The 22,256-nt window shown below is 35.9% G+C and overlaps 1 protein-coding gene across 3 annotated transcripts; it reads right to left on the reverse strand.

Annotated features, from left to right (window-relative positions):
- Positions 1 to 647: 647 nt before the first annotated feature.
- On the reverse strand, positions 648 to 20,298 carry LOC110374684 (putative phospholipase B-like lamina ancestor). 3 transcript variants are annotated; one of them, XM_021332506.3, is made up of 11 exons: positions 20,111 to 20,298; positions 16,076 to 16,188; positions 6,785 to 7,186; positions 6,351 to 6,500; positions 5,849 to 6,104; positions 5,139 to 5,419; positions 4,755 to 4,989; positions 4,311 to 4,519; positions 2,213 to 2,372; positions 1,793 to 2,111; positions 648 to 1,699 (listed from the first exon to the last, which is right to left on the reverse strand). In XM_021332506.3, the coding sequence occupies exons 3-11, from the start codon at positions 6,901 to 6,903 to the stop codon at positions 1,365 to 1,367; spliced, it is 2,064 nt and encodes a 687-aa protein (XP_021188181.3). In that variant the 5' UTR covers positions 6,904 to 7,186; positions 16,076 to 16,188; positions 20,111 to 20,298; the 3' UTR covers positions 648 to 1,364. The 3 variants fall into 3 exon arrangements, with proteins under 3 accessions (XP_021188181.3, XP_049694422.2, XP_021188182.3); XM_049838465.2 differs by lacking the exons at positions 16,076 to 16,188; positions 20,111 to 20,298 and adding an exon at positions 10,842 to 10,963; XM_021332507.3 differs by lacking the exons at positions 16,076 to 16,188; positions 20,111 to 20,298 and adding an exon at positions 8,609 to 8,754.
- Between the last annotated feature and the right edge of the window lie 1,958 nt (positions 20,299 to 22,256).

Here is a 22,256-nt window from a genome sequence, read left to right on the forward strand (position 1 = left end):
ACTTATTTTCATGGTATTTTAGAATACCTACATTGCGAAATTGTAATTTACTCTCAGAATTTGCTATTAATATTTCACAATCAACTGACAATTTATTTACCACAGGTTAGAAAATATTATGGTGATTCAAAAAGTCGGTATGCCTATGCCATCGGAACTTTATTCAGCAATATAGCACACTGCACACCTTTCGTTCTTACTTCAATACTTCCTCTCGTATCTATACAAATACTAGGATACTTATTAAATAAATTGAAATTCAAAATATAGACTAATAGTTTCACTGGTAGGTAAACATAGGTAACATAGGTCCTCACAGGGATCATTTTGAGTTTTATAATAGTAGAATAGAATTATAGATACGTAGGTAATGATACAATGCTCAGTGCTCTTCCCTCAGTAACGTAATGCTCGAGTCTGTACCTAATATTACAGTTTCAGCAACGTAATGCTCGGTTCTCCTCAGTCGCTCATGGATTCTGTCAAGTCATTACAGAAGAATGCTACCGGTGAGCACCTTCAGAGCAATTACATTACCACGTAGGCTCCTAACTTTCGGCAGGAAAGGAAATGGATAGGGAGTTCGCTAAGGGAAAATTATTTACTTATAAATTATTTGAATAATGAATAAGAAAATAATCGTAGTATATAATAAACTACGCTGAAAACATTTATTTTCGAGAGCAAAATCGAATGTTAAGTCACTTCATTTTATTAACGCTCACAATACATACAGATGATGCCAATTTATATAAAAGATACAATGATTTTTGATGAAACGGATACAAAAATAATGTTTAAATAAATAAAAATAGTACACAATTAAAGTACTAAAGCCGTTTAAATACAAACACGACATAAGACAAATGGTCGAGATGGTATACCTACTTTTAAAAATTAATTAAGTAAGTACACTTTATATGCAAGATTTCATTAAAATCTGTTTTATAATAAGAATGAATACTTAAAAATAATAAGTTATTCCTCTGAAAGATTCCCGGCAGTCCTGCGTGATTACCATAGTTCTGACAAAGTCGTAGATACACAGTAACTACTACAAATCTAAGACAAATATACAAACGAACATGTAGGTACGGTACGGAACAAACATAGATCCAATAAATAATCTTAACGTAAACATTGAAATATTATTACGACCAGAACTTGCTAAAAACATCCGTCATTAATTAAAAATATTACAGTAAACGAAGTACGAAAATATCACTTTGTCAAAGTTTAAACTGGGATAAGTACGAATGCTATTCAATCCCGGTAGTCAGTATAATTAGCTAGTTGGAAGTGATGAACCAGGGCTTAAAATTAAATTAAAACAAATTATTATGAAAGATATGATGACTGGAGATTCACCACGTCCATTTAGGGGAGTATAGACTAAAAGCCCACCGGTCGGGCAGACCCTGGTGAGAAGCATTCTTGAATTCACTTTCTGACCAATCAAAGGGTTTTATCAGGTCTTTATTGAGGAGTTCCAGTTTATCTTCCTCAGCCTTCTCCTGTTCATGTAACACGAGGTCTCTGATTTCAATGCCGTTGATGTCGGGCTTGTCATTAAGCAGTTCAGTATAGATGGGTGCAACGTTTCCTTTGTTCAATAATATTTTCGTCGCGTTCGGTTGAATTTCTGTGTATGGTGGGCCGGATACCGCGACAATATCCAAATTGGTTTCGTTAAGAGCCCCTGGTAACCAAAGAAAAAAAATATAAGCATCAATTTATTGAACATTGTAATTTTGAGTTTTAAGACATGCAAAAAGTAAGGAAGTTGACTTACCGCTTACGACTTTAGTGTCAATAACTCCGAAGGCTTCTCTATGAAGACTAGTGATGTCTCCCCTCACTCCTACAACAGACCAATAGCCTCGCTCACTGAGTATACAGTTGCCATCACCGGAACATACTTCAATGTCTTCTTTATTAGTACTGTTTGCTTCCGTCATGTTGTTCTGTCTCATTAACGATATGATGCTGTCCAGTGTCGTGGCGTTCGTGTGACCTAGCTTGAACAACAGAGCTCGAGGTGATTCCGACTCGGAGAATATGTTCCCGTACTTCTCTTCCATTTTGTTGACGTGCGTGATTTCTGCGATATCCTGAAACAGATATTCTTTCTTTAGTACCATGGCTTTTTAAAACTTGCGGGTAATATTGACCAATTTATATTTTGTTCTTTGTGGATTGTATTTAAACTTACTTTGAAGAACGGCAATCCATATGTGGCCCAATATCCTTGCTCCAAGAAAGCGTCGGACAGATCAGCTGAATGCGTCCGTCCGGGCACTTGCTCAACCAGCGACAGCAGACCCTTCGAATGAACGTTGTTGTTGCGATACACTACTATGTGTCTCACGTCCCTGTAAATAATATAAAGACAATGTGATAAACTGGCTACCCATGCTGTATTTACAAATCTTTACCTACTAATATACGCGCTAATCTCAGGAACGATTAAAAATTATTTCAGTGTAAGATGGCCCATTTCGGAGTAACTCCTACGCACGAGACCTTTGAGAGTATGCGCAGATCATTAAATACTATGGCTAAAATAGAGTCTCTGAATCACGATGAAAGACTTGCTCTGAAAGAGCAATTCATTTATTCTGCATATCCTCAGAAAGACGAGTTGAGTCAGACCGCACTTTGTAATCTTTGTATTGTGCAACTTTGTGAAACAAACTTAGCAAAATATATATGTAGTAAAACTTAAACCCTCTTATTATAAAACGCGGTATCAAATAAGTATCGGCTTTTGTACTACCTTTAATCCAGCTGTAAGTACGACCTTGAAAAAACGTTATTACAAAACGCAGTTTATCGCAAGTCCTATTACTATCTGTAGTACAAAAGATAAACCATCGAGCCCCCTAGTTTAACTGCAGTACTTAGTCGACAAACGTCAAATTCCGTCATTATTAACTTTTGAGGTTATTTGTTTTGTGATGAAAAAAACGAAAGTGGATATAAATATGTGTGATTTGGAATACTTGGATGTGTTAGAATACTATTGAGAGTGTCCGGGGACCCAACAGTGTGCGTCATCGACAAAATCTCTTCAAATTATCTGATGACAATTTTCGATATAAATATCGATTTATGTTTTTCGAAATAATAGTCAATTGAATGCATGATGATAATCCATGATGATCCTATGATGCTCAACTGGGCTCGCCATAAGGTACGTAGCCTTTACAGGGCAAGTAAGTTGCCAAAACATCCTATTAATTATATAAGAGTCGAAGTTTTCATTATGGATGTTTGTTTATGTTCCACGCATAAACTACCACATGGATTTTGATGAAACTTCGAAAATATATCAGATTATCATACAGTTTACTGTTTATTTACAGATTTAAGACTATTTTGGCGTTTTGCACGCCGTATCTTTGCCAGTAATATGCAATGTTTGTAAAAGACTGGAAGCTTGCTAAAATGTAGGTACAAAAATGCCAAGATGAGCAAGGGAATAAGGGAACAAGATTGTGTGATGAAGAACAGTGTTCAACATGTATCAGTGCGTTTGACTGTATAAATAGACATCGGAATAAAATATAATTTTGTACTTTTATGTTGTTTCATTTTCTTTTCGTAATTTAATGCACACGATATTCTGTGTGTAAGTTATTGTGCACTTAATTTTGAAGAGGTTCTAATTAGATGCACAACGTCTTATTTAATCATTTAAATCGGGATGAAAATAATTCAAGTTATTTCTAACCTAAAAAAAAACAAAACATAACTCGGATACGCGCGCTGACGTTCCGTTATACGCGCAAACTCGATAGTTGTTTAAAAGAGAATAATTGGATCATGTATACCGTTAAAAGATACTAGAAATATAAAATTACCTTTAAATAATAAAAAGTAATATTTTCAACTGCAGAGATATTTTTTTTTATTATCATAGTTATTAATTTTTCATCAAAATAGACTTAACAAAATAATGTAAAAAGGAACGGCGCACAGAATTCGGAACGATTGAACGAATGATTTAAATATTTGTTGCTTATAATCTGTGGATATTATTTGAACCACACACACACATAGACAAATCGAAGTACCAAACAGTCTTCTCTTAGTCTACGTTTTGTAATAAGGATGTAAAGACTATCGTAAGTACCGTAACAAACCAAGACGTCTTCAGTCTGGTTTAAACCACTACTTGCGGCAGTTTTTATAATAAGAGGGAAAGGGGCTATTGTTGCACCACACACAAAGATTTGCGCAATATTTTTTCATAATTTTGTCAGCCAATTTCGATAATTTATAATTAAATACCTAATGTAGAAACTCACTTTTCAAGAGTGCTTTCAGTAACCACTTCATTTGGCTCATCGACCTCGGTTCGTGGTGCTAATGTGTGCAGATTATCGAATCTGTTAAAGTCTACGATGAGCCACTGTTTGCACGCTGTTCCCGAGTTGCTAGTCGCCATGATATGACCCCAGGAACTCACGTTGGTTGCCAGATGATTAGCTGCTGACACTCGAGGACCCACAGGCACCTGGAGAATTTTGAAAATCGATTTTTTTGATAGTGTTTTTTTTTTTCTTATATCTACATCATAATTACAGGCTTGAGTGTCTGATGCAAATAACAATGAGTAATCTACCTAACAGCTATAAAGTATGACGAACTTTTGACTACATTAAGTGTATCAGTTTATCGTCTTGCTGGATGTGTAATCTACTATTTTTACTCTTTTATAGCATTGTTATCATTCATAAACTTTTACTCACTTGTTCCGTAATGTTGACTTCCTTCCATAGTTTATGATTGTAGTTCCGTAGCGTGGTGCCTGTGACTGCCATTCTATGTTTGTCGCCCTTCACGACGTAGAATTCGTCCTGGCTGGTGATGGAACCAGGGTAACCGGAGAAATGGACCGATGTACCGGGAACGAGTTTGGAATCTTTGGCAGTCTCGTGGTAGTTCAGTTTGTATTTCTTCAGAATACGGGTCATTGAAGCATAGCTGAAATGGAATGAAAGGGTGTAAAATTCAAAGGTTTTGTAAATTAGCTCTAATTTCAAAGATCTTAATTTTATTTTGCCCCAGTAGTGAATAGTCTCGACGAGTTATTAAAATATCAAATATAAAATGGCAGAAATAGTGAAACTCACCTCCCAGCAGCGTTTTGCGAGACGTACAACTTTTTAGTGGGAATCCCATCTTTAGTTGTATCGTCAGCAACTCTCAAAAAGGCACTGGATAGATGAGGAACTGTTTCAAGAGCTTCGTCTTCTAAAGAGATGTTCATTTTGCGTTGGATTTCAATGGCTTCTGATACGGAATTCAGCCAGTACAAGTCTGAAATGTCGGTTTCATACTCTTTCATGCTGCGGTCAATTCCGTGCTTCCAACCGGTAAGTATGCCGCTAATTTGTATGTAGTGTAGGGATACCTGAAACGGGAAAAACATATTGACAAATTATTTTATTTGGGTGGCGTAGAGTTTAAATTTTTCATTTGGGGAAACTTGGTAAAAAACGATCGCCGCTTATTTTCGAGTATCTACGTTACTATGGTGTCTTTCAGACGTTTGAGCGACGGTTATGGTTAACACTATAATTCTCGTATGCTCAAAAGACGCTTGACAATAAATCAGTCTATTGTCGTTTGTTCTCGTTATCTACGCCTTAATTGAATTGCACTATTATTTCCGCAGATGCGGCCAACAGATAAATATGTAACATTTAATTTTCAAGGAGATACTGAAGTAACTATCCTCAACGGTTTTCACCATCCATGGACCGTTGTCTTCATTGCTAAGAGCTCGACCACGAACTGTGTGATTTTAGACAATTGTTCGGAAATATATAAATTCTCTTACATGATGCCAGAATGGGTCTTCTCCTCCTTTTTCTGCGGCGTGTGCTTTCCAGATATCGACTGACTTGTCAAGGGTATCCCTAAACTTGTTACACTGCTTCATGACTGAGGGGCTTTCATCGCACTTCGCTCTGATAGTATTCTCTAAGTGCGAGTGGATCAGGGACCAGGTGAGAGCGCCTTCTACGATACCCGCCGCGTAAGCTTGGTGGTCGTCAGAGTATGATGGGTCCGTCTCGATTTCCAAAAGAGACCACCTGCAAAGGATTAGGTCTAATATTAGTGTTTGATAATGAGGTTTTAAGGATTGATAGGGACGGAAAAAGAGTAAAGTTACAGCCGAGAAAACGATAGGTAATAATAGATATATACCAAATGGAATTAGCATAGGGGCTTGATTGCGATAAGGTAACTCGCTGATAAAAAGATTTTTGTCTATCGAAATTCTTAAGCTTTGTGTATTGTAATAAATAATAATATGTATAGGTAAGATGCTTGCTTACCCGGTGGTATCAATGTCCATTCTAAAGTACGCTCGTGCTACCCCTCTGGGTATGTCTGCTAGCTCATTGCTCTGCCCCCAATACTCGATGCGATACCCGGTTTTATTCGAGAAAAATACAGTCGCTGCATAATTTCCATCTTCCTGAATTCTGAAATGAAACGAACAATTTATAAAGCATACATATAAGAAGACGCACGTTTAATTGTAAACAAACCCATAGATTATGAGAAAATGCCAGCAATTTCATAATTGTAATGATATTCAGCTGTGATAAGAAAAGTAATTGTAGCGCAATAAGTAAGATGTTTTGTTTGATTCGTAGCGCTATTTGTCTACTGTTATTTTCCTGTAGTTAATGGCTCCACGATTTGTGTTTTCCTGTTTTTAAATAAACGATCAGTGGTCATTATAACTATGTATTATTATACCAACCTTTCAATTTGTCCAACGAACAGGGCCAAGATTGACAGGATGCCGAGAATCCCAAGGATATAGGAGCTGATTTTCGTCTGGAGCCACGAAGCTCCGACGACTTTTAGAATCTTGCTCATTTTCAAACTAATTACAAGTTGAAATATATAGAAATAGATAGATAGACTACAAAATGAAGAATATGTTGAGAAACTTAATAATAATGAAGTGACAGTGCGTGTAGATAATTTTCTCCAGCGGGAGAGTGACCATCAAAATAGTGATGGTACGGCCAGGTGTTCACGGTTCTACTGACGATGCTCCGAATGCTGCGCTCGGAGTCTTCATTGGTTATAGCTCGTCGGCCAAGTATTTTTAAGGTGTACTCTTGCACCACTTTATCAATTTAATTCCCTTTTAAGTCTGAAACAAAGAAACAATATTGTTAGTTTAAGCTTATAAGCATTTTGTTTAGTTTACTTATTTTCCATGGTTTCAAGATGCATTATGCATATTGGGAAAGTGGGGTAATAAATTCATCATCCATTTAAATTCTTATTACGGAAACATTTCTAGTATTCTCAATACCATCTTTCTTCGGAGAACACTTCAAGGTTTGTATAAATATAGCATCGCAATGTCATCTTGAGACTACATCTACATAGATTTTCTCCGCGGGGATTGACACGTACGCCATGTTACTTAGAATGATAGAGTATAATTTATCATCGCAAAAATGTAATCGGCCATCGTAATGTTCGTAGGTAAACTTAACGCGTAATCTGTTATGTAAATGAACGTCATTCTCTCACTCCTTTTAGATTAATGTATAAGAAACAATAGCACATTGCTCGTTATAGGAGGTTCCTTACATGTTAGAATAGATAGCCCTGTGCATTTGAAACAAAGAAAGTAGGTATCTAGAAAGATCATTTCACATTTTGCACAAGACAGTGATGCCCTGCACGAAGAGATAAGTGGCCCAGGTCACAGACCAATGCACTATAACTTATCACTCTACAACCGCTTGCTATTAACATGTTTGATTAATGCTACGATTTGGAATGCTGCGTGATATGTTCTCTAATTAAGCTTCCACACACTGCAAACTTTTAGTCGGCCGATTGTTTTACCGAACTCATAAATATGATTGGACATGAATGGTAGTGTGAATGATAAAAATGATCAGGTAGGTATCCAGCCAGTCTGATCAAACTGAAAAGTTTGATTGGATTCCCAATTATAACAGGTTACTTAGTCCACAGTGTATATAAACGAGGACTTCAAAATACGATCCTCATTTGTTTTGTCTGAAAGGACTTTCAATAGAAAATCTTAATTTTTCGATGCATTTTGCACCTAACTACAGATTTATTTATTGTTGCACTAATGGGTTCAATTGATCATATTTGGGAGCTCTTTTAATTATTATGAAAAGTCGTATATGAATGAGTATTGAATGTAGTTTTAAGTTCTTATTTATTAAGATAGTGTATTTAATTTAAATACAAAACATGTTGCGTACTGAGTAAGTTAGCATTTGATTTTACATAGATAAGAAAAAACAAAATCATATTTTTGTGCTTAAATAAATTCTCTTATAGAACATTCTAGCTTTCATTCAGATATCATAACGTCGAGTTTATTAACACAGGAAATGCGGCATTTTATGTGGGACAACATAATATTATTCTGGTGTTCGTAACACAAACAATAACACACCACATTTGTCGGTACATATAATGTACAAACAGGTGCTGATAATATCGAAGAAATTTCCGTGGAAACGGGACTGATAAATGCCACCGGCGCAAACGCATCGACAGATCCTTCAACCGTACTTACTATAGACAATTTCAATAGTATTTTTAATTTCCCTCCAGTTTTCGGCTGTCATATGAGTTTCACAAAGCACTTTACATGCACGTCCATAGGTCCTCACTATAACGACTGGTAAGTGAACATCAGTAGTCAGGTAGATATACCTCGTTATCATTGTACCAATAAAAGATACTCTAATGTCTATGGATTGCGCTCTCGCGTTATCTATAACAGTGTTTAATTACTTAAACTGGAATAGCTGACAAATAAATTGATTGAACTTTTGTGCTTATGGAGCTAAGTACATTTGCGAAAGATCAGACATGCAATAAATCTATAATCAATGTAGTCTTAATATCTGGTCACAGAATTACGATTTAGAGTGTATTATCAGGGGTATTTTAGAACTAGAGAAAAAGTTGTATATTTGATACGATAATTCCCTCGGGTCGGGTCGTATTTAAAAGCGAGAGATAGTTCTGAATTGAACAAAAAAGCTGGGTATTTCCCAAGAAAAAAATTGGAAGGAAATATTTATCCAGCATAATAATGTTCTTAATTAAAATACAATTTAAATGTGACGATATATTTGCTCAAAAGATACGAAAAAATCTTCACAATAACAAAATGTACTTACGGTTTAATTTAAATTCCCATATCACATTTTATCGCATTTCGATTTAGGAACACAATTATTTAATGAACACCATGACTGCTGTTTAATTACATTTAAATATTAATCAGAATAATTGCATTGAGTAACTAAAATAAAATATGTTTAGGCCTTATTTGAATTCACATAATTTTTTTACACAGTTCGTATAAGGTGTCACTCAATGACTGTTGCCTAGGACACGATAAGTTCTAGGTGTGCAAGTTGGCTACATCAGCAAGAGCACTGATGACAATAGGCCGAACTTGAAATCATACGCCTTACCTACCTACCGGTTTACACGTGGACTAACTTAGACAAACATTAATAATACCCCAGCTTTACCTATCTCAGCATATTTACAACGAATCAATTTTTGCACGGAAAACTTTGTTTGTACGGTATTACATAATCAGATTGGGTAGAGCAGGTAAAAATGTCTTTCCCTTCTCAGTAACATATTTCAACTTTGTACAGGAAAGGGAAGTTTCTAAGATTCGTGGAAAAATACCTGCACTGACAAACTGATTTGTTTTCGAAGTTTATGTATAAAAGACACATAAGGATAAGGACACATTCATGCAGTAGGTAGATTCTACTTCAAAAGTCTACACTGTAACCTGATTGGTGGTTGGCTTCTAGTAATGTTCGGAAAAAGTAAGAAAATGTAATGCGTGCCACAATATTTTAACTGTGCCTTACCAATAATTTTGCATTTCTAGTATTTTTTTGGCAAGACATTCAAGGAGTGTCCATGGTGATCTCAAACATAATGTACTGCATTTACAAATTTCCAGTCACAATGAACAATTGACATAACCACGGACTCGTGTGTACCAAGCCTTCATACAATGCATGTATTTTCAAATCAGATCCGCATAAAACGTTTTTCAAGAACACAATGGTACGTTACGGTAAGCGTACGAAATCCCAGCCCTTTCAAATCGCTTGATAACAATTATTATTTTATTCATAGTTATACAGCGAGAGGATAAATAATTTCCTTATTATTTTACCTCTATTTATAATTAGGTACATGTATTGAAAACAAACTACAGCATCTAATTATTATCTATCACCTGAAAATTAACAAAAAAATGCTAAATAAGAATTGTATCACCACGTAACACTTATTATTATCTAATTGTGCACTTTGCATCGATTCTCTTAAATATGATGATCTAACCTTTGTCATCATAATATGGACAATTAAAGAGGACACCGAAACATGAAACGTTGCATTAGAAATAATAATGCAGTAATGAGTAAAGTGCATTATATTCAGTGTTTATGGTAAAGTGCTTGGGTGGCATGCTCGGTCCAAGAAGATGCACCCAAGTGGCTCCCGTGCGAGTGCCGCACCGGTTGTCAGTGCATCCGTACTTTGTCCTTATCGTGCAAGATGCAACCCGAGCGTCGTCTGCTCGCGGCCACAGGGCTACTTAGCGCCATGGCAACTAGGCCACGGCTCCTATTCCAAGACACTTCCTATTACACATTAGATAACAAAATCACTCATTACATTTAAACAAAGAACGCGCCGTCAGCAACTCTTAGGTGTACAAAACGTTTCTAAACAATCATCTAAGTATTCTATCGACTTACCCGAGATCCGTGAGAGGACAGAACTGATTACACGTAATGCGACGCTCACGGCCAAGGAAAAAGACTACTGAAATAATTCCCTTAGTTGTGAATAAAACTGCTGGCTCTGTATAACCGTAGAGGTGGAACAGAAATAAGAGCAACACCTAATCGTAGACGAGTTATTCTGGTAGCACTCAGTGAATTTATGTTACTTTATTATAAATATTAGAACCGAATTTGCAAAAGTACGTTCGGCGAATACGTAAACATATCTAAAGTAAATCAATTCGGTGGGGAGGTACAGCGCATACGTTCGGTTTCATGAATTTTATGATGATGCTCTAGTATACAGATATTTATTTATGGTCGCACGTGTCTCTGTTTGTTCCAAGGTAAATATGTATTTTGACCGCCAAAAGTTCACCGTGTTAACCCACGGAGTATGCAAAATAATGCTAGAGACCCCAAGCGGAGATACGTCATAGGGATCTATGCTCTGAACTCAAGATGATTTGATAACAGATAATCAGAAACAAGGAATACAAGTTTTACTTTTCAGCAGATGACGATTTTCACGAGTACAGCATATGTAGGTGGGTGCTACGTGATTTCTGCAACAGTGTTGTTTGTTACCTAGAAATAACTGTCTCGTTCATGTCATAAAAGCTAATCAGAATGTGTACTCTAATATTTATAGGGATATCAGTTCATAAATACGAGATAATTTTATCTATATTATGTACTTATAAAGTCTAACGTGACGTCGAAGCGCACGTTGCCTAGAAATGAAAAGCCAATGCGTTTTCACCTGCTCACACTGTCAGCAAAAAATACCTCCAATATTGCAAATTATTCTAATTAATGTAAAATCAACATTATTTTACTAAAGAATACGTATTAATTGATTTGCTGACTGTCTACTGTTGCAATAATGTTACTGAAATATAGATTTGCGTCATAACAAGGTACCTAATGCTCGCAGGCTCAGGCCTATCATGAATTATTGGTTGGATCAACGTGTGCGCACACCTAGGCAATCGTTTCGCAGTACTGTAGCGAATGGTTACATTACTTTGAAGCTATTTCTGGCAGCAAAAATATATTTACTACATTTCTGCTATACATACAAATTTATAGATGTGTATTCGGTGTATTTGTATACAGCAAACATCTCTTACGTAGCTCCGGACCTAAGTCGAGATAAATAAATGTATACCTTGGCATTTGTCGGTATTACATTCTGTAGAATTTTGTATTAAGGTTGTTTTGGTTTATGTTAGTTTCTCCAGGCCGTAAGAGGCACGTCCGAGACGTATGCTTCAGCGGTGAATATGGGAAAGCCACGTACTACGCCGATATGAGGCCAAATAGATGTTTAACAACAGTTCGTGATAATTACCATCAGTTGCAACGACATTTGTATTTACGATCACATTTCTAATCTTAATTGAGCTTAATTATGATAGTGAAAAGTAATTTGTGGACTTAACTAAACATGTACAACACAAAAGACTACGAACAGAACACGTGTGTAGGACCCGTTATTTTCGTTATTGACTTAATAACAAACGCTAGGTACTAACTTTTCTATCAAAGCAACAGTTAAATCCATCGATAAAGCTGCAGACATCCCATCAGTAAGAGAGCTTTAACCTCAATCGACCCCAAAAGGACTCGGCGTTCGCACTCGGCCGGAAATTCCTGTCTGGATAAAAAAAACTCTTGTCTATAAAAGCACGAAGCCGTCGCATACTTGCTTGTTGAAGAACAATAAGATTTTTTTATTTATTAACAAATGACGAAGTTAGCCGAGTGCTTCCGAGTTTTACCGAGCCGTGAGTGGTTTGATACACCGCTTCTCTACTTTCTCTGAAATCTAATGCTTGTTAGCGCTCATACGTGGGTTTAATGAAATCTAGAGCAAATAAACCGCACATATAGGTATTTGTTATGCTCGAAACTATGAAAAGTTAGTAGTATTTGGATCTAACGGTACCTTACAATTAATGAAGAAACTTTATCTAGAATTTTATAAAATAAAATCCGGTCCTATACATGTAGAAGAAAACTACTGCAACTAACTTTATATGCTCTACTCCAGAAGTCTAGACTAAATAAAATAACCGCAATATTTACAACAGGAGAATGCCCTCAAAGTGCGTAAGTGCAGTTGCAACAGTGAATGGATCACTATGAGAGGGCAATGACCCCTGTTTGCCATCGGCACAGACGGCTGCATGGCACGGGATCCCATCAGACAAACTACGGGTAACAAGGATTTTTTTAAACGCGTCTGTAAAGATCGATAAATCAGTTTTGTAGGCGACTTGATTGAATTAGGAGGCACATTAAATGAATACGATTTTAGGTTTTTGAAGCATTATTTAGCTACAGGTCATCTCTATATTTTTTTTGAGGTTTATTAATAGGTATATCGGACGAAATGAATTAATCTGGCTGACATCTACAATACAAATACAGTATATAGAAGATAGGTACATGGTCTGGGGACGGACGTAAGCGTTTAACATACCAACGCAAAAATCTTTACGACAAAGTCAAACCGATATGGATAATAATAACTACTAGAATAGAGACATGGACGGTTTAAATTACAACAAGAGGAAAATTATTTATATTACAAAGAAATCGATAGGCGTCTAGATCACTAGCGGTTGCCAGTCTACATTTAACAATGCCTATGTTCAGGAAATAAATAGGTACAGTCGCTTCCGTGTGAAGTAAAATATGAAGTAGTGCTAGAAGCGATTTCTAGCGTTAACAAATATCCCACGCCCATTGTTGTTATATCGTGATAAACATGTTATTATTATTTATCATTTGCACGCAATTGTCGCGGTACAGCACTGCGCATTACTTTTTCAACTTTAATTCGATCATCAATCACTTTATGATGGCATAGTGTATAAGAGTATTCAAATTCATGAAATAAGAAACGACCTCAGGAGCATACGTTTTCCTAGCTTTTCAATAAACTTAATGATAATTCTTATTTCTATGTACAGTCAGCACCAAAAGTCGATGAACAGAATCAACATGACAAAACACCTGTTCACAATAAAATGCCATAAGTTATAGTCGCAACTAGGAAACAAAATAGACTGTACACTAGAAACTCACAAAAGTCGTTAAACACGAGTATTTCAAAAGTATCTGTGCACTAGTATTCCTAAAGTCGCTGTACACCATCAATCCAAATGTCGCTGAACATCATTGTATCAAAAGTCACTAAACAGCAGTAAATACAAAATTAGGTTAACAAAGTATATTTTTAATGTTGCCGTGTGTTAATGTACTTTTGGCGCTTATGTTGTTCAGCTACTTTTGGGACAGTACTTGCTTGACCTTAATAATGTTATGTTAACACGTTAGTATCTATTTCAATAATTTAAATAATTATTTTGGAAATACACTCTTTTGCAAAAAAAGCGGGCACCTATGCGAAATCTTAGTTTTAAGGACTTTACGTGTATTTCAAAGGGTTTTAATTGTTGTAGTATGTTTCTAGCATCAAAAGGGTTAGCCAAGCATGCGTGAGAATGTATTCTAGATTTGAACTTTGTACAATTGCTAAGAAATTGGTTAAACCTTGTTTTGAACTAATTGCTAGCAGAAAGTTCGTCGGTGTTTTGAAAAGTTTTTGAAGTGATTTTCAGAAAACTGACAATGCAGTTTTAATTAATGATTAATGAACCTTTTTGGTAGATAAAACTTTTTTGAAAAACTATGCGTATTTGATAAAATCTTTCACCTGCTCTGAATGGGCTATACTGATGATGGATGGGAATGTTAAGAGTTTCGGTATTGTAGTGTAAAGCGTTCTTCTGTTTAGATATTATACCCACGTGTTTTAAAATATCGCTTTTTCATAATTAAACACTATTTAGAGGTCAAAACCAATTTAAAATAAGCAGTGCCGATCGCAACTCGTATAGAGAGCTTCAACGCGGCAATAATTAGACTTTTTAGATAGCTTAAACCCTCCTCATCATTTTTCATGTGGTTAATTTTAACATTTATCACAAAATTTGGTACTTTTTAACCGACTTCCCAAAAAGGAGGAGGTTCTCAATTCGGCCGGTATGTTTTTAATGTCAAAGTCCGAGGAGACGAGTACTGCTTACTTTAAATTGGTTTTGTCGCAGCCCAATGTACTGATACTCCTCTAAATAGTGTTTAATTGTGAAAAAGCGATATTTTAAACACGTGGGTACAATATTTAAACAGAAGAACGCTTTACACTAAAATACCAGAACTCTTAACACTGCCATCCATCATCAGTATAGCCCATTTGGAGCAGGTGAAAATGTTATCAAATACGCATAGTCTTTCAAAAATGTTTTATCTAACAAAAAGGTACATTAATCATTAATTAGAACTGCATTATCAGTTTTCTGAAAAACACTGACGAACTTTCTGCCAGCAATTAGTCCAAAACAAGGTTTAACCAATTTCTTAGCAATTGTACAAAGTTCAAATCTAGAATACATTCTCACGCATGCTTGGCTAACCCTTTTGATGCTAGAAACATACTACAACAATTAAAACCCTTTGAAATACACGTAAAGTCCTTAAAACTAAGATTTCGCATAGGTGCCCGCTTTTTTTGCAAAAGAGTGTATTTCCAAAATAATTATTTAAATTATTGAAATAGATACTAACGTGTTAACATAACATTATTAAGGTCAAGCAAGTACTGTCCCAAAAGTAGCTGAACAACATAAGCGCCAAAAGTACATTAACACACGGCAACATTAAAAATATACTTTGTTAACCTAATTTTGTATTTACTGCTGTTTAGTGACTTTTGATACAATGATGTTCAGCGACATTTGGATTGATGGTGTACAGCGACTTTAGGAATACTAGTGCACAGATACTTTTGAAATACTCGTGTTTAACGACTTTTGTGAGTTTCTAGTGTACAGTCTATTTTGTTTCCTAGTTGCGACTATAACTTATGGCATTTTATTGTGAACAGGTGTTTTGTCATGTTGATTCTGTTCATCGACTTTTGGTGCTGACTGTACATAACCTATCTATTTTTTGTAGACACTTTAGTCACGTGTTATCTGTGTATACCTAATTAAATACAGAGAAAAAACAAGATCATTTGTTTTCTTTTACCTTTGATAACATTTTCAGTTGTCATAATTTTCTTATACTATTTGTTGTATACGTACGACTTCTATAAGATGTGAAGTAATTATAGTATAGTAGATGGTACTTACAGCGTGAGTGGTGTGACCACTATCACAAGATGTCGGCGTACTCAACCCATCGGGATAGAACACTGTCGGAGACTGTGGGAGACGGTCGATTACTGATCTAGACCGCAATTGATCTGAAACAACGTAAACACACGTGAGGATAGCAAATACATACAACATATTTATAGGGGTTTTCCGCAGTTCGCGGAAAGTAAAAAAGTAACCTGTGGCCTGTCTCAGGCTGTCTGTGTACCACATTTACACCGGATCTGTAGTTTTGGTGTGAAAGCGTGACAGGAGGACAGGAATTAGCATGGACGAAAAATTGGGCAAATGATTGCAGATCTATGTATTTTCGGAATAAATCGGTTTCAATGATTATCATCGGCATATTGTGTTAGAATGCCAATGTCATCAAAACAAACTTGTTATCTCCTCGTTAATTGAGAAATAATTTGCATCGTTATAAGTCGGTCGCAATTTAATTGTTAAGCTTATTAACACACTGGTCTTTACCATGCGGTAATCGATGGGAAAACCCCTTCGACAAAAATTGTTTACTTAAAATATTCTGCAAATGTTTGCAAAATTCACGTAGGTACCTAAGCCAGAGGCTCTAGTACTAGGAGATACAATGAGATTCCTCTCTATTTTTATGTCATAAAACTTAGGTAAAACTTTAATCTTAGACGCCATTCCGTCGACAGGATATCTAAAAATATTTTCTGTACAAACTGATAAGAACCTAAGTACAAAAATAGACGTTATAATCTCGCCAAGGATTTTCCACGTTCCAAGTTCGCGATGGCAATGTACTACACTCGGTCTTTAATTAAAACGTGTTTGACTATATAGACCGGTGGTCACTTAAGTTGTCTGATAAATACGACGGCGCGGGCGACGGTCATCCGACACTGTAGTCATTAACTGCGGGTGATCACCTGCAAATGTAAACAAGGGTCTCAGACGCGAGATGAGAGGGCATTAAGCCGCGCTGCTCCGAGGTGGCCCAATACACATAAACAGTACTTAGACGTGATTATCACACTGATAGAGTTTTTATTACCAGCCATTGTCGTCATGGTAACAGATAACTTGGATTAATAAATTAGTCACGCGCCGTGCTGTCGATCGACCGATTATAAGAATTAATCTTGTGACGTTTGGTTTCTTGAATTTTCTGTTCCGGTTGACCTTTGTGAAACATTGACCTCATCTCTTAATAGTTTATATCATTATGGACATTTGTGAGACTTTGACTTGGGTAATTTGTAAATTGTATGACTGCCCTTTAAAGGTAGCAATCACACCATTTACATTAACTAGCAACCAGGCTCTAAAAAATCTTTGGTATTTTCCAGTGGGTAGTAACAATGAGTGACTGGCCTCTCAGAATATGAATGAACTCTTAAAACATTGAAAACCTCCGCTGACTGTTGGCAAGATTCACATACTTTTTCATTCAGCACGAAGGTACGTGTGACGTAACAGGTCTAATAATGGGTGTTGTCATAAGACCTGAGACAAACAATTTTCCGACGGCTGATAACAAGCTGACGTCAATTTTTTACGCACGAGACTGTAGGTTATGCTTTATAAATTAAGACTGGAATGACATTCAATAGGCGGAAACAGACCACTAACTAATGCTAATTTATATGCGAATACTATGAGAAGAAGCAAACCATGTTAAAATATATCTGATTTTCGCGTTGATATGAATCTATCCCCTCTTATTATTTTGAAATCAATAATTAGTACTACTACTAAATTAGGAATTTAACGGTGCAGGTTGGTACTGCAATCAGAAAAACTAAAGCAATATAGAGTAAACATTTAGTTTACAATAGGTACAACGTGACAACCTGCATTGATTTCATAATGGTAAAATTCTTATAAGTTTCTAACAATTTACGTGAAACTATGTTACTGTTTAGATCTCTAATTGTGACCATGTACCGTGAGGTTTGCTCAGAGTTGTGAAATCTGTTCAAACATGGCTTCAAACTCCATAACATACGTGCAAGATAATTTAATCAAATACATTATTTCTTGTGGTTGAAGCTCTATTTAATATCCTGTCAGAAATTAGTAAGTTTTGACCCAATAAAACTATCTTGTCCTGTTACCAATTCGAGAGAAAATTAGATATCTATGAGAATTTTTGTTTGTTCTGGAATCTGTTCGTCGTTTACGGCTTCCGAACTCTTTTGTAACGCCAAATTGGGATTCACGGTCTAGTAAAAAAGTATATTAGTCCATGGATTCACGATAGAAATAATATTATTGTTATTGAAAAGTAGGCAACGGGGTTTCGAAGTTATCGAGAACACGGTTAGCGAGACAGGTAAAAACCTTTATGAATTCCCATAGCCGGACTAACAATGAATGATGAAAGGTAATTTAGAACAATATCTGTTCAGTAATAATAACATTCCAATGGACAGGATAACAGGACAAAGCATTGAATATAATAGTTGTCTATGAGTTAAGAATAATAACGATTGCATACTCATTATTGTCGGTATTGAAAGCGATTTCAATTGTTTTAGAGTTAAATTAAAGCTCATTTTCACTGACAACATAAACTGTTTACTTTGAAAATTGAACGTGATTATAAATAGTAAATAGTACAGATAGAAGATGTTTAAATATTAAAAGGTAAAGTAAGCAACATTCGAATGGTAAAACTAGAGAGAAAGATGTCACGTTCAATGCAATAAAACAGCTAACACGTGTGAGTAAATCAGTAAACCAATTCATCAACGAATTGATTTGCAATAACATACAAATCGATTTCCGTGGCAACCAAACCTTATCGATAACATAAGCAACGGAAATCAATTGCATTGACCAACACGATTTTTTTCCTTATTTGGTGACACTGTCAGATTAGACTGTAATAAATTATATGCACGTGTATGGTCCATATTATTGTAACAACTAATGCAAACGATCCTTGCTTGTGTGGTTTTATAGATATTAAAGTGAATCCTTCACGATGTGACGAAATTAAAGTTATTCAAAAGGCAAACGGTAGCCATTCCGAAGCTTGCGTGTTTAATGGCGTGAATAATGAATATTACTATGATTACCACGTCTTGTATCAGTATCACGCAACCGATACGTGCTTATTGGAATATTTCCCTTTTCGTTCTTCATATTGAACCAAGAAATCTTCATAATTACGATTCCTTAGCAATGTTTAGGACACTTCCAGAAATTAGATAGAGCTACATTCCATGAATAGCAATTGACGGAAATCTTTGGAATAATTGCTCAGGACTATGATTCATTGCCATTTACCTATCAGGCGAGCAATCTTATCAGTTTCACATAGCAACTAAGCCGATAATGTGTATAATAATGTAGTTAAAGTACTTGGGATAACCGAACCAGATAATTAACGAAGCACCGTTACCAAACATTTAAGGCATTTCGTTTAATTCAAGGCAAATGCAGATAAACAGTTTCCTGAACGTGTATTCGAGTAATTTGCAAAGGAGTTTTCGAGCATTTGACCTCAAATATTGCAGCATTACAAGTTGAGCATGTTTCGTTTTAGCAGCAGTAAGTTTGCACGTCGGGTGTTCACGGCGTGTTCTAAATATAACAACCACGTGCACGTTTTGGGGACAATGTTCGGAGTTATTCGGTTCATAAACCGATTTGGGGTCAGGTCCCGTGCGTCTAGACTCCATTGTGACACAAATATCTCGCCGTATTATAGTATTCGGCATCTCGTCTTTATGAATGACTTTAGAGGTGGGGCGATTCCAAGCACAATTAACGTTAATTGGAATACTATTAAAATTGTCTACATTTCTCTTGTTCACATACATTTAAGTTAAAGGTCGCAGGCGAAGTTTCATCTCCATGTTAAAGTGAAAGTTGGTAAGAAAGGCTTGCAGAATCATAAAATTCATAACACGCAACGTGACTTCTATCACAATTTTCTCGGAAAAGCGATTATTTCCTGAAAACTACATAAAATTGTGCAATATGCTCTGAATGGCATTGTGGGAAATAATGGAAAAATATTGGAATGGTACTTACGATTTCATCGATTTTCCTCTCGAAATTCAGATACAAAGCCTTTGCGCTAAAAACACCAAAGGACTACATTTGAAAAGGCACTGTTAAGGGCTTTCGTGTGAACTACAATGAGCCCTGTAGCAACACGACTGCTCGTTATTACATCGAAGTGACGAGTGGCTGGCACTGGCTGGCGATGGCGATGCGACAAGCGTAAGCGCCGCCCCGGTCGCCGTGCTGCGCGACAATCACTCTTAATAACATCAACATTAAACATCTCATGTACAAAGGAGGCAACATTAATAATATTATTAATACACATTCTCAACTAGAATGGCTACATTACTGTTTTCATTTTTTACCAATTAAATCCTTTTTATAATTAAACCCAATGCCAGTCGTCAAACTAATGAGAATAACTAAATATTTCTAAGTAAAACTAACGTCATTCCAAACCTAAGTTTCGGTTTCGTCATTATCGTCCCCTACTACAGGGTCGAGTTGAGTTTTCGAGATCGTGACTATGACTTAACATTATCGTTTTATGACTGTCACCGCCATCTTTAAAACATCGTAGGTACCACAACGTTAACAACGTGATTAATTAACTACGCGTCCCCTACTGTTAAACCGTTGTTAGCCTCAAGTTAATTTGCAGCTATAAAACTAGATGGCGCCACAAGTCACTTCAAACGCAGTATTATTATTGTTTTTACATGTAGATATGAATAAAAACTAAACGCTAGCGCTATTAAGTTGAAGGATAACATTAATAGCGGAATTCATTTTTAATATGATAATGATAATTGTGAGTATGAAGTGGGCAAAACATAAATAATCATAATTGCGACGTTTTATGTGTAGATACTGCCTTTTTGATGTTGAATAAGAACGAAGTCATTTTGACATGTTTATTAGATAGCTATTCATCTACAATGCTATAAATAGGTAAATTAGGACACTATTAATTAGCCTACCTACCGTATCAGACTCAAACGATTGTTTGGCATTTTATTTAGTTTCTCATTAATTTGAATAGAAATGATAATTTTGTTGAAAACTTTGTCTAAATAACCTGTTTGGTAATCGACTGACTGGCTAGACGACCATGATGCTAAATTAACAATTAACCTTTAATCAAATACCTACATACATAAACAGTGTATTTTAAAATTCTAGATATTTATGTAAGTAGTTGCAAAACACTATGCTAACTGCTTTTGTTGACAGTTAACTCAAATCAACTCAAGCTGTAATTTATTACACTGTTTACTCTAATATTTATAAAGATTAACTCAAAAAGGTATCAAAAACACTTTTAAAAAAAGGTAATGGGCTAATCAAGTGTCAATTTGCATGTCCCTAATTATTTTTTAATATACCGCTGAGAACAGTCTGGAAAACTGCCCACTCATACAATTTTAGATCATAGTTACCTAATAGGTATGTTTATGTATAAATGCAACTACGATAGTCTTGTTTATATGTATGCAACTATGTATTATGTAGGTATGTATAAATCGGATGCAATTGCATATTTACTTTGCAGTATTAGCTCATCTTGTTGACATCTGATGCAAATCATTTTATGACGAGTCTTAAAAAAATAATTATTTTGCATGACTGTGCATTTTGAAAAGCACACAGAGACTCGTTATGAATTATAACGAATTGTTTAGCGAACAATCAGTCCGCGATCTATTAAACAGCAGCAATTTGTGTACGCTGACGGTGTTATGTATTGTAGGTATATCAAGTTCAGAGACCTTGGGGTGTTACGTGGCATTATGTCGAGTGTTCCCCGACCGCGACCTGCCCCACGACGATGGCTCATCGTCACACTGGTGCGGGTCAATGACCTCACGCTATGCCTGCCTATTTACCTAGTGGCTGCTTCCTATCTGTACGCCTCCCAAACTTTATCACGTCGTGTCCCCACAAACGCCACGCTACTCACATAAAAATATACAAATGTATTCATGCCTCTGATATGACGAACTGTACTAATATTAACCGCGATAAATATACGTTTTGTACGTAGTGACGTTAAACACGTTTTCCTTTGAGTTTATAAATTAAAATATTTATAAATCGCTTTGAAAACACAAAGGTATGAATCCTCTATTTGTATAAACGACGGCAACGGGCACGCATAGTTATGTAGAAG

Source organism: Helicoverpa armigera, chromosome 8 (genome assembly GCF_030705265.1).
Source record: "Helicoverpa armigera isolate CAAS_96S chromosome 8, ASM3070526v1, whole genome shotgun sequence".
NCBI lineage: Eukaryota > Metazoa > Arthropoda > Insecta > Lepidoptera > Noctuidae > Helicoverpa > Helicoverpa armigera.

Coding starts and splice junctions, on each gene's coding strand:
- LOC110374684 (XM_021332506.3), bottom strand. CDS start 6,903: ATGAGCAAGATTCTAAAAGTCGTCGGAGCTTCGTGGCTCCAGACGAAA. Junction 5,420..5,848: donor AAGACCCATTCTGGCATCAT/GTAAGAGAATTT, acceptor TTCCCGTTTCAG/GTATCCCTACACTACATACA. Junction 1,700..1,792: donor TGACACTAAAGTCGTAAGCG/GTAAGTCAACTT, acceptor TTTGGTTACCAG/GGGCTCTTAACGAAACCAAT.